This window comes from Kwoniella dendrophila, chromosome 1, assembly GCF_036810415.1.
Source record: "Kwoniella dendrophila CBS 6074 chromosome 1, complete sequence".
In the NCBI taxonomy this organism is placed as follows: Eukaryota; Fungi; Basidiomycota; class Tremellomycetes; order Tremellales; family Cryptococcaceae; genus Kwoniella; species Kwoniella dendrophila.
Genome location: NC_089476.1, coordinates 2,597,983 through 2,610,373, shown reverse-complemented (window position 1 = coordinate 2,610,373; position 12,391 = coordinate 2,597,983). Strand labels below are relative to the sequence as shown.

The window sequence follows — 12,391 nt, the reverse complement described above, 5'->3', positions numbered from 1 at the left end:
ATTCGGCTCAAGGCAATTAAAAGTAACGCGTTTACACGTGAGATAGTGCTGTGAAAAGGCTTCGCCTCTTTACGTTGAAACGCGTCGAATGGGTTATATCTGTTACACCTTGACATGAAATGACGAAGGTAGATCTCCTTAAATCTGATTCAAAATTCACCTTGATTCTCATTCCTAATGTTCTCAGGTACATGCGCGATTCCTGTGAATGTCCCTTTGCCAGGTTCTTACACAATGCAGAACAATGATGATACACCGCAGCTTGCTATGTATATATATATGTATAGTGTGAGCCTTCTATCTTTCGTGTACTTGTAAATTTCTTTCATTTGTCTCTGAACCAAGGAGCAAAATGACGCCATCCTGTCCCTCCACGCAGTGTTATCATGACCACGTTACAGCTCTCCTGCGTGAGCCTCTCGTGAGCGGAAGTTCAAATCGATAAAAGAAGACTCTCTCTCTTCAACAGGCATTCAGGCAGTACGGTAAAATGCATATCATGGGGATGGTGTATACATTTGAAATATAAATGTAGAAACCGATTTATTCCAATTAATCACTAACAATGCGATGACTAACAGCCAAATCTCAATCTGTCGAGACGCCAACTTCACGATTAGAGCATGGGATGTGTTTTATGAATAGCGGTATGGGTGGATTTGGAATCTACATTATAGATGAAAGCGGCACGATCTCCAATCGTGTTGAGTTGTTGGGAAGCTGTAGTAGCGTCTGCATTTGAAAAGTCACAGAACCCAGACATGGTCTGAGTTTCACGTGCTGTATGATTGATGACGAATTGTAAGTTCTCCTCTAATCGTTTCGTGGTCACATAGTACGAGTAGTCCGTAGCTAATGGCACCTCTTCCTCTTCTCCATTCCCACATAAACGTCTAAATTGGCACGTCGGTACTCTAAAATCATCAAAATAGGTTCTCATGACAATTGTCGACTTGGTTGAACCGTTGCAGGAATTAGACATCGTTTTTACAATCAGAGTGGCTGTAGATTTGGTTAAATTCTGTTAGTTTGCGTTGTGATAAAACTGACTTTCGTGGCAGCTGAAATATATGGCGGGCGTGATGAGGAGCTTGTTTGATGGAATAAATAGGATATAGGCAATCTCTTACTCAGTGAAAAACCCCTATATAGCTTTGTAAAAAGCAGTCCAGTCAAGAAGAGCTTGAGGCTATCCTCAATAGGCGAATCCTTCCGCTTCAACAACGGAGAGTCCGACTTAGGGAAGGCAAAAGCCCACTTCCATTAGGAGAAGGCTTCAAGGCGAAGGCTGTCAGGAAAGAATATAACGATATCCGTATCCTTTCATTACTTTCTGAGTGTATGTGGATATCGAGATTAACTCGCATATATGGTGAAAATGATGCGAACTCTTCCCGGTACAACTGCTGAAAAACGAATGGCTTCGCATGGGAATATTGCATGATAGGTATTTGCAAATACATCTCCTTTTGCCATTCCGATGAAAGGTTAAGATGTAGATGTATGTATGATAGTGTTAGTAGAACCTTTTCAAGTATATTTGTATATCTTCTATGGCCTGGAAGATATTTGGAAGAAAGTGGCCATAGACTGTATAGCAAAGACAGAGTTTGCGGTATAGAGTTTAGCGATACAATAGTATTGCATGCTCCTCAACCTATCTATGGGTAGCTTGAAACTCAGGTGTGCTGAGGGATATATCGTCAGTCAGCAATGCAGAAAAAGCCAAAAATCATTATGGGCACATGTAAACTTAATGCTGACAGCTTACACCGTTTGATGATGTGTTGGCCAAAAAGCAAAAGTAATTGCCGAGACATACATGAGACGGATATGTTGCATTCTGCATTTGTACCGAATAAGATACTGAATGACCGTATGGAAGCAGTGCATCCTCTTTAACTTATCGCACGACCCGGCCCTGCACATGTCCAGGAGAAAGTGGATTCTTGATCGGATAGTCATCCTAAATGATAGAATCGGTGTACCCTTGGTAAATGATGGTAGAACCAGCGTTTCTTGGGTCCATTCTAAACGTAGCCACAGCATGACTACCCAGTCTCTCAAGCTGCTGAGAAGCTTCACCAATTCTATTGTGCTTTCTATTGGTATAATCAATTATCGATGACCATGATTTTGTTTGGTGATTTATCAGGTACTCGATATGCCCTTGCAACTTCGTTGAAGCAGCCGTATAGGTCGGGTTTGTACTAGATGGCATTTCCTCCGTACCATTTTCGTTCAAAACTTTGAAATCACATCTAGGTTTTCTACTTCCAACCTCAAAGTAGGTTTCCATCACAATTGTAGAGGAGAATTCAGACATTGTTCGAAGAGGAAACGCGGTTGTGTACTAACTGTATATGATAAAAGTAAGTAAATTGTTGTAATGCAATAGAAATGAGAATGTGGTAGTTAATTTGATGGATTGACTGGGAGACGGTCGATATTTGTGATTTTGGATTGCACTTATACAGCTTACCGAGGAGTGGGGTGAGTTGGGAGGGGCGAGTTGCTTTTGGTTGTACAGATTCATGGAAACCTTCAACGAAGACGCTTCAGTGCGTTAACTATACTTTACTTTTCATACGAAGTGGGGGTCAGCGATACCAGAAGGCCCTCTACCGAAGCTGATGCGTCAGCAAGACAACACTGATCATAGTTGTGCCATTACATCATCTTCATGCAGAGACAACAATTTGAGAAGGCAGATCCACTGTAGAGGCAGTAAAGTGATCCTCTCTTCAGCACTGTCTAGCAACCCTTTGTACTTGATTAGCGAAGCTTTTTTCCTTATAAAGCCTATGAATAAGTCATTGCTCATGATTACACCGAGAAGGAACGGAACTGCAATGAATTCTTGTATGACTCCAAACGCATTGGTTCGAATCCTGTATCTTTAACCGATGAGTCAGGTCGGTCACACGGATCATGCATTGACACGACTTTGAGGAAGACATAACGTTAACTACATTATTTTTCTGAGAAAGGTCGGCTGAAACGCTGACGATTGTTGTTGGTCAGCAACTCGCTAGATGGTCCGTAAATGTAGAATGAAAGGTTTCGTACTTTATCATATCAACCTCCTCCTTTGACCGTACCTTATTTTCTCATTTATACTCTCTTCTTCGTTACCTCTATTTCTGGCTTCATCACTATGAGCCCCTCTACCGATATACCGACCACCTCCCCTGCCTCTCCCTCTTCCTCTTTCCCATTTACCATCACCTAATCTGCCGCCGTATCCTGCGTCCACCTGTTCTTTCTTTCCTATCAATTCAGTCTTGGTCAAAATATACTTCCATAGACCTTCCACTATAGTACGATCTTTACCTTCCAACCAGTCTAATGACACAGATGGAAAGTCCTTGGGTGTTAAAGGTGGTATAAATCTAATTCTCGCCACAAACAGAGGTTCTGAGTTCTCTTCTTCCTGATTACTTTGATCGATCGATCCTCCGGGAGTAGTATCGGAAGATTGCTCAGCTTGTCTGGCTATAGCTCTACGAGCTGACCTTGACCACGTATTCAATTTTGGCCTAATTGTTATGACAGGTTTCTCTTGATCTTCGTTGCAATTTGCCGTGTCAGAGGAGGGATATCTAAAATCAATGGAAATGCTGTGGAGTACATCCGTTACCTTCCGTTTCAAGTCTTCCACTGGAACTGCGGGTTGAGGCTTGTGTGAGAAGGTATTAGGCTGAGGTAATAAACGAGAGAAGGAGGTGGTTGACAGTACTTCTTCAGGTCTAGCTAGCGCCTATAAGGTGAATTAGCTTTTCCTGGTGCCTAAACGAAGTGAATTTTGAGATCTTACATCTGGCAAACGGATTGGTGAGTAGGACCATCCAAGTATCCACCTAGTAGTTTTTGACTGTTTGATACTTTTCAAAAGGTAATTGTCAATCTACCAGAACATGTTAGTTACCATGAGCTGACCGTAGATGAGCTGTCTTCAAGACATACCTTATTCCGCCGCAATTGGTCTACAAGGGGTGTCAAGGAGGAGTACTTTCCGATCAGCGACGTGAACCAACTGTCAAAAGATATCAGCTATATATCTTGTGATCTTATCAAATAGGTTAAGCAGACTTACCGACAGCTTTCGCCTATCTGTAAGCTTTCTTCAATCATGTTTCCTACAAAATCAACCTCTCCTCCGTCCGTGATCAGTTCATTATGTGCAGCCGTTGGTGCCTACAAGTTGATTTAGGGTCTTAGCTAATTTGTAGACCCAAAATTACCAATGAAAAGGGTTTACATACTGCATGAGCTCCTTCTTCCTTGCCGTATTGACCTTCCCTCATTTCTTCTTCTGAACCAAAAAAAGGTGGATTACATATCGTTAAATCCCATTTTGAGGTTTCGTCGCTCAGTATTGGAAATAAGATGGGATTTGAGGAGGGAGCGTGAAGGATATTGATGGCTTGCGATGATATAGAGTTTTGAGCAAGTACAGAGACAGCATGATTGTATGACGTTTCATCTAATTCTATATCATACATCAAGATTATAATCAGATATGTGAGATAATGTTAAGACATCGTCGGATAGCTCACCAGTAGCCGTGATCTGAGCGTCTGAACGTAGACGATGTAGTAATATTGGATAAATTGCGGTTGCGCCTGTACCTCTACAGGATAATCAGCGTTCAGATTAGCAGTGTCCCTGGGGATCGATGGTGCTGTACATACATATCAAGTACACGCGATGGTCGGGATGAAGAAGATGAAGGAAGATAGGGTTCCAAGTCAAGTAAATGAAGAAGATAATCTAATCTACAGACGAGAACAATTAGCCATTTTCGTGACTAACGCCAGTGAACAAGCTGACCTGTTGGTGATCTACCCACAGCGTAAAGTCAGTCGTTATCTCTCTGTCATGTATAAAATCTGAGTAACTTACCGTTGGGCATAACCTGTCCTCGCGCAAATCTACATTCAAATCCCAATCTTCTTTCAATAGACATTTCGTCAACGAACGAAGAGCTGAGGCATCCTTGAAGTCAATGGACGCATAGCCTTCGTCCGAAATCGTTACACTGATTATCAAAGGATTAGCACACATCCTGCCGGCCAGATTTGGGAATTTCAGGTAGAGACAGTGAAAGGAGATATAATAAACTTACAATTGAGCGAAATCCGGATATCGTGAAGCTAATTGTGCAAAGTCTGGCTTTTTGATCAAGTATGGATTGTCCCTGTGCATCTTACCTTGTATGTACTATATACAAGACGTAGATATGATTAAGAGCAATGATTTACTGTACTGCCAACGATGTTTGATAAAGAAGAACTTTATAGACAATAACAGCATGTTGAGAGAATAAACTTGGTTTGACTTTCAGAATTGGACGACCTCCACCTTGGGGTTTGATCGGGGCGGAAAAAGCCTGGTTTGACAAAATGCTTATTTAACGCTCATAGAACGATGGAGGAAAGTATGGTCTGGAATAGTGTGCGAAGCATGCATGCGACAATGTCAAGCTATTTGATAATATATACATGGATACAAGAAGATTTCAATGCTAATTCTACTAAATTCCCCTTTCCTCCCTTTTTTCATGATCTTCAAGGTCTACATGAAGATTGTCGATTATTGTTTAGTAGCTTTCTTTACGGCTTCTTCTTCTTTATGCAATTGTTCAGCTTCTTTCAATCTTCTAGCGAAATCTGAGATCTTCATTCTTTCTTCTTTTCTCAATGGATATGCATTACCTGTACCTTGCGTGTTATCTTTTGATAAAGAAGGTGGTGCATCAACTGCTGTAGATAAAGATTCAGGTAATGATGTAGGTATTTCATCTTCTATTCTAGGGAAGGTGTTTGGTATCGAAGGTTGTTCATCATGAGGTATATTGAATGGTAAACTGGTATCTTTAGGTGGTTTTGGTACATCTTTACGTCCCGGATAATATGTATCTTTTGGTAGTTCTCCTGATATGCATGAGATGACACAGATGTTATGATAATTAGCTTACGGTCTTTATACACATATTCATCTACCAGAACAAGAGCAACATACCAAGCGCTATTCGGTTTTTGATGTAATTAGCTTGCTGTTGATCATTTGTAAATGCTACTCCACCATATATCATCAAAGCTACTACTGTTGCACCTTGAGCACTATAACACAAAATGATTTAAGTAAGCTCTTATATCACATACAGATTCTAGCAATGCGACGTCAACTCACTATACACGTAATCGCAAGTACTTATTGAACTGATTTCTATTACCCTTTCTCAGATGGTATGATGCACCAAGCAAAGCACCGACAGTAGCTATACAACCTATATATACGAAAAGTATACTTAGTTAGTGAATTGAAAGAGTAGTGCTGAATTCATTCACAGTGAACTTGCCTATTGGTACAAATGGTTGCTCTTTACATTTTCTAGCAATGAAGTCTGTGAAAGACACCTTACTACCTGATTGAACCGGAATGGACATTATGCGTTTTGTCTTGACTGGGTTTCGGCGCTATTCGCTCTATAATCCTCTTTTATGGGATAGATTGTAGCTTCTGAGTGTGCGTGTTATCCGTTGCTATTAATAATACTTTGATTGACTATGTATCAAATAAAAGATAGTTAATTGCCTTCAGCTAGTCTCTAGATTTCGAAATATATCGGAAGATATATGCAAGAAGCGACCGGCGGTCAGAGGCGACGATCGGAAGCTTGCTTCGCTTTGACTATTTTGATACTGCCACGCGAGAATGGCATGGTTTCACACGTCACTTATTATAGTAATCTCCGAGGGTGTTAAGCGGAGATGACCGATCATAGTATTTGTGTTATCGATCGCTCTGGCTAAAGTTACAAAAAGTTCAAATGAAATGCGAAGAAATCCTGAAGAAATCAATTATCTGCATATACCCCAACTACAACTGGTCAAACAACGACAATAAAGGTGACCTAATGGCTGATATGACCAAAGCGTATAATTTCATCTCATGGCTTCGGGAGAAAGGAGGTCATATCCATGATTCAACCGAGCTGAAAGTGAGTTTCGTATATCGACAACAATTCCTGTTCAGTAATAATGCAAATCTAACAATCCTTAGGTAGATCCCGAAACTGGATTATCACCATTTTCCACTTCAGCAATTGATAAAGATGAAAGACTAGTATCTTGTCCATTTGAAATAGCTATTACATCTGAATTAGCTACTAAGGCCATATGTAAATTGATACAAGTGAAAGAAGATCAATTAGTTTGGCCAGCTGAATCAAGTAAACAGGGTGAAAAATGGAATGAAAGAATGAAGATCGGTGCTTATCTAGGATTACATTGGGCTTATCAAGAGAAACAAGGATCGTACGTGGATATGATCATCCATCCCGCCCTTTGACAATCGTAGCTTATTCAAATCATTTCATTTCTATCAGATCGTTCCCTTTCGACTCATTAGCCCATTTAATATATCTTGAATCTTTACCTCCACCTTCAACTCTGACTACTCCATTATATTTCTCTACATCTGAGTTACAGTTACTAAAAGGAAGTACGCTATATGGGGCAGTCCAAGCCCGAAAAGAAGAATGGAAAGCTGAGAGTGATGTAGTCAGGAAAGTGCTGAAGGAAGATGGATTAACATGGTAAGCTAGTTGCTGATTAAACCTTTTCCAAGTTACACAGCTAATGGTCGTTCATAGGGAGAGATACTTGGCTACAGCAACATATATGTCATCTCGAGCTTTCCCTTCAAAATTACTCAACATACCTGAAGAAGGTGGATCAGCAACTCATGAAGCTAAAAAAGATGATCAAGAATCTCAGCCCGTTCTCCTACCTGGATTAGATCTGTTCAATCGTAAGCTGGACTAATCGACAAATCCAAGGTATCGTAATAACTGAATTTACCAACTATAGATTCCAGAGGTCAGCCGATATTATGGTTATCTTCACTTACACCATCTGCAGACGACACCAAGATTCCTTCTGTATCCCTAATTTCGGCTCAAGATACTGAATCGGGAGTTCAGCTGTATAACAACTATGGACCAAAATCAAATGAAGAATTATTATTAGGCTATGGATTCGTTATACCTGATAACCCTGACGATGTGGTCACTTTACGATTAGGCTCATCAACCCTTCCCCCAAATATACAGAAGAAGCTTAAGGACAAGGGCTTAGATTCTAATAAGGTGTTCGAATTAAGAAGGAACGGTGAATTAGATAAAAACCTTTTGGAGATCGTCAGAATCATGTTAAATACGCATAATCACGCTAATTGCGATCATGACCATGATCATGATCATGAACACGAGGAAGAGGAAGAGATAGATGAAGAAGATGAACATGCTTTACATCAACAAGAAGAAAAGGAAATGCAATTGGAATTGGATGTTTTAGGTATGTTAGGTAGTATGTTAGATGAAAAATTAGAAAAATTACAGACACCACTGGAAAAAGACGAAGCAGGCGAAACCGAAGTAAGGGAAGATATTAGGAGGATGTGTGAGGTCTACAAACAAGGTATGTTGTGTATCACTTGAACTTCCAATGAGCACAGAAAAAATGGTAGTCTAACAAATTATACGCTCAATCTGTTTAGGCCAAATCGATATATTGAACGCAGGTATGGATAAACTATCAGAAAGGATAGAACGTATAGAGAGTCTGATAGATGAAGGAATGGGCGGTTGTCCATGCGGATGTTAAAGTATGATCATATATTATGCATCGCGGTCATGTCTAGATGAAAGGCTGCGTAAAGGCTGCGTATGCATGGTGACAAAGTCTACCCTATCAATCCTTAGATACCATATCCAAATCTACTTCATTCCCGTCATTACCCCGAGATCTACTACTCTCTTCCTCCAGCGCATTTTCTAATATTGTTACAGCTTTACCAATTTCTTCAAACTTATTATACAATACTACTGGACTTAACCTTATAACATTTGGGTGTCTCTCATCACCAATCAAACCATTTTTAACCAAATTTGTGAATATTCTAGGCATGATTTCTTTATCTTTAGAAGGTAAAATGAAAATTGATAATTGTGTTCCACGATATGGATATTCTGGCGTTATTATTTTGAATCCTATTTTGCCGTCTTCCTTGTCATCATCTTTCCTATAAAATTTACTCGATTTAAGTAATTTCTCCAAAATTCCAGTTAGGTTTTTCTGTTTATTTAGCATGTTTTCGAATCCAACTTTATCTATCAATTCTAATGTCGCTAATAAAGGTATAGATGAAAATACTGGTGTACACGAATGTTGATATCCCTTCGCACCTGGTGTAGGCGAGAATTCAGGTAACATTTGAAACCTTGTTGCTGAATCGTTACCCCACCAACCAGCTAGACTGCAAGTCGGGATATATAGCATCAGCTATGTCATACTACACTCAAATGACAATGTATGATGTGATAAGTGAACACGGCTTACCGTCTACCTCCATCATCCAAACCATTTTTGATGTAGAAACCACCTATACCAGCAGGACCAGAATTGAGGTATCTAATGTTAAAACAATTTAGTACGATTGATAACGATACAATTATTTTGCGACCGTGAGAACTGGTTTAAGCTGGAAAGAAAACTCACTTATACGTGCACCAAACTGCGAAATCAACATTCCAATCATTCAATTGTATTTTTACATTACCTATACCATGAGCCATATCTAAACCTAATAAAGCACCAATATCATGTACTTTTGGTGAAATTTTGGGCATATCAAATAATTGACCTGTGTAATATTGGACTAATGGTAGCCAGACTATTGATATAGTATCTTTATTATCTTCTAAAACTTTTAAAATATCTTCAGTTCTTAAATGATCTTCACCTTTTCTAGGTTCTAAACCAATTATAGCATTATCTATCTGTTCTTTATTAAGAGTATTTTCATGTAATTTTGGATGTGAATGTACAGCATACCAATCACTTGGGAAACTATTTTTTTCAATAACAATTTTCCATTTTTTGCTTGTTGGTCTATAGAAACTCGTAAATAAATTATGCATATTACTAGTTAATGTTGAACTATGTGAAACTTCACTTTCTTTTGCTCCAACTAATTTAGCTAAATGTGGTGTTAAAGGTGCATCAACATGTTTCCATGGCCTATTATGTGGATGTGAGAAATGGCCTGTAACTGATCTAATTCCCAAAGGATTATTCACAAATGAGTCATATTAGCTTTGTAAGCCGGTAAGTAATTTTGTAATTATACTCACGAAGTTGACCATACATCTAATTCTTCAATCATATGTTTTCTAGCTTTTTTGCTTAACAATCCCAAAGAGTTACCACAAAAATAAATTGCTTCTCCGTCTATATTCAGGCAATCACTCAGATTAGATTACAGTTTGAACTTTGCGTGTGCTGGAATTCCTTCCCTACTTACCTCCATCTCCACCACAAGCTTTGATATTGGGTATCTCAAATTCATCTCTTGTCCAATTAAGCGGATCTTCTTGATCCATCTTAATGAGATCTTCCATGGTGGGTGATTTTGTGTTGGCCATTTTGCTTTTCTAATACAGCTAACTTCTTGATCTGCAAATTGAAGATAGTAAGCCGTTACTGCTAAGTATCCTTCAGTGAATACATCAATGACAATAATCGAGATTTCTTATCATTATCATGGCAGAATGACTCGTTTATCATGCCTTCCGCTAACTTGTTACTACCGTCTGTCACGCAAATTACGTAATGGGAAGGAAGAATCCGAGGATCGGCTATAAAACCGGTACTTTGACAGTAAGAGAGAGATCTCGCCGTCAACGAAAGATTCCGGGATATCCCAAAATCAGTCCTTACAGTTGATTATCCCTCTTCATTAGTCTTCCACAGTCCATCTACCATAGAAACGTACCAGCGCAAGGAAAAAGAGACAAACAAAAATGTCAGAAAGTGATTTGCTACCCGGTCAAAATTTAGCTCATTTACTTCCACCATCATGGAAGACGGAAGTTAGTAAATGGTATGCAGAAGATACACCTTCATTCGATTGGGCAGGTTTCGTAGTTGGTGAAGAAGAACAAGAAGCTATATTATGGGGTAAATCAGGAGTAAGTAATGGAGCTTGAATGAATTACCATTTTTAATTCTTCCTTAGCCACCACAAATGAAACCAGATATAGAGATGGGAAAGCTGACGTGCATTTCATCTGGTTCAAAAGGGGATATTAGCTGGTGTACCGTTCTTTGATGAGATTTTCAAACAAGCTGAATGCACGTAAGTGCATCTTGATATGATAAATGAGCGTTGCGTGAAGATCGGACACATTGAAGATAAGGCGAAAATGGCTGATATGTGGTTGGCCTTTCTATTTGTAGCGTTGAATGGCTTTTACCTGAAGGATCAGTAGTTCCACCTAATACCAAGACCAAAGTTGCTATTGTTCATGGTAAAGCAAGGAATCTGTTATTAGCTGAAAGAGTTGGCTTAAATACTTTAGCTAGATGTAGTGGTATCGCTAGTGTGTAAGTATTTGTTATACTTATCTTCCTTCTTCCGAGAGAGCGTATATGGAGCTTATATCTACATCTGCTAAATTCGAAAGCTCAAGAAGATTTCGAGATTTAGCAAGAGCAGAAGGATGGAAAGGTGTTGTAGCTGGAACAAGAAAAACTACACCTGGATTTAGATTAGTTGAAAAATATGGTATGATGGTCGGAGGGGTCGATCCTCATAGACATGATTTATCAAGTATGGTAATGTTAAAAGATAATCATATCTGGGCTACTGGTGAGTCGAAGGTGTTGTGCAGCTTGTCCCACATTCAATTTGACTACAGACTGATCAATTTGAATTTAATAATATATCCTCAGGCTCGATAACATCAGCTGTCCAAGCAGTTAGAAGAGTGGCTGGATTTTCTTTACTAGTCAATGTCGAATGTCAAAATTATGATGAAGCAAATGAAGCTATTGAAGCAGGTGCAAATATCGTAATGTTAGATAATTTAGTTGGCGAAGAATTACATAACTCAGCTCAAAAATTGAAAGAACAATGGAAAGGTAAAAAACAATTCTTAATTGAAACTTCTGGTGGTATCGTTGAAGGTGGTTTAACAAGTAGAATAGGTCCTGGTAAGTTGATTTTCTCCATGCAGCATATGTTTCGTGCAGAATTGGATACTCTCCATACAGCAATTGGCATGTATGCTAATGCATCTTAACCATGCCTGTAGATATCGATATATTATCAACGTCAGCCGTACATCAGTCTTGTCCTCATGTCGATTTCTCACTCAAAATTCAACCTAGAAAAAAAGCATAATCGGTAAAATGGAAATGAGAATGCAACGTACAAACAGATCATAGTGACAAAATTGGGAATATGGGAATATACAAGTATTCATGCGTTGCTGCGTGTACAAAAGGCCAATTTACAAACAGACTAATCAATCCTTCTCTAT

At 39.2% G+C, this 12,391-nt stretch overlaps 6 protein-coding genes across 6 annotated transcripts; 2 read left to right on the top strand and 4 right to left on the bottom strand.

The window, feature by feature from the left end:
- Nucleotides 1-1,966: 1,966 nt before the first annotated feature.
- Nucleotides 1,967-2,326, bottom strand: L201_000932 (uncharacterized protein; the record flags this gene model as incomplete). Its single annotated transcript, XM_066216727.1, has 1 exon — nt 1,967-2,326. One exon carries the CDS (start codon nt 2,324-2,326, stop codon nt 1,967-1,969), a length of 360 nt encoding a protein of 119 aa, XP_066072824.1.
- A 747-nt stretch (nt 2,327-3,073) lies between these two features.
- L201_000931 (uncharacterized protein) lies at nt 3,074-5,208 on the bottom strand (the record flags this gene model as incomplete). The annotated part of the gene is made up of 9 exons (XM_066216726.1): nt 3,074-3,760; nt 3,818-3,907; nt 3,967-4,036; nt 4,097-4,197; nt 4,266-4,492; nt 4,560-4,633; nt 4,695-4,810; nt 4,906-5,041; nt 5,129-5,208. 9 exons carry the CDS (start codon nt 5,206-5,208, stop codon nt 3,074-3,076), a joined length of 1,581 nt encoding a protein of 526 aa, XP_066072823.1.
- A 387-nt stretch (nt 5,209-5,595) lies between these two features.
- L201_000930 (uncharacterized protein) lies at nt 5,596-6,452 on the bottom strand (the record flags this gene model as incomplete). Its single annotated transcript, XM_066216725.1, has 4 exons — nt 5,596-5,936; nt 6,025-6,125; nt 6,196-6,292; nt 6,365-6,452. The coding sequence occupies 4 exons, from the start codon at nt 6,450-6,452 to the stop codon at nt 5,596-5,598; spliced, it is 627 nt and encodes a 208-aa protein (XP_066072822.1).
- A 470-nt stretch (nt 6,453-6,922) lies between these two features.
- Nucleotides 6,923-8,672, top strand: L201_000929 (uncharacterized protein; the record flags this gene model as incomplete). The annotated part of the gene is made up of 6 exons (XM_066216724.1): nt 6,923-7,006; nt 7,069-7,322; nt 7,394-7,603; nt 7,661-7,818; nt 7,878-8,486; nt 8,566-8,672. 6 exons carry the CDS (start codon nt 6,923-6,925, stop codon nt 8,670-8,672), a joined length of 1,422 nt encoding a protein of 473 aa, XP_066072821.1.
- An 87-nt stretch (nt 8,673-8,759) lies between these two features.
- L201_000928 (kynureninase) lies at nt 8,760-10,492 on the bottom strand (the record flags this gene model as incomplete). The annotated part of the gene is made up of 5 exons (XM_066216723.1): nt 8,760-9,324; nt 9,408-9,479; nt 9,567-10,124; nt 10,202-10,298; nt 10,372-10,492. 5 exons carry the CDS (start codon nt 10,490-10,492, stop codon nt 8,760-8,762), a joined length of 1,413 nt encoding a protein of 470 aa, XP_066072820.1.
- A 378-nt stretch (nt 10,493-10,870) lies between these two features.
- L201_000927 (nicotinate-nucleotide diphosphorylase (carboxylating)) lies at nt 10,871-12,252 on the top strand (the record flags this gene model as incomplete). The annotated part of the gene is made up of 6 exons (XM_066216722.1): nt 10,871-11,038; nt 11,150-11,205; nt 11,307-11,453; nt 11,534-11,718; nt 11,802-12,062; nt 12,164-12,252. 6 exons carry the CDS (start codon nt 10,871-10,873, stop codon nt 12,250-12,252), a joined length of 906 nt encoding a protein of 301 aa, XP_066072819.1.
- Between the last annotated feature and the right edge of the window lie 139 nt (nt 12,253-12,391).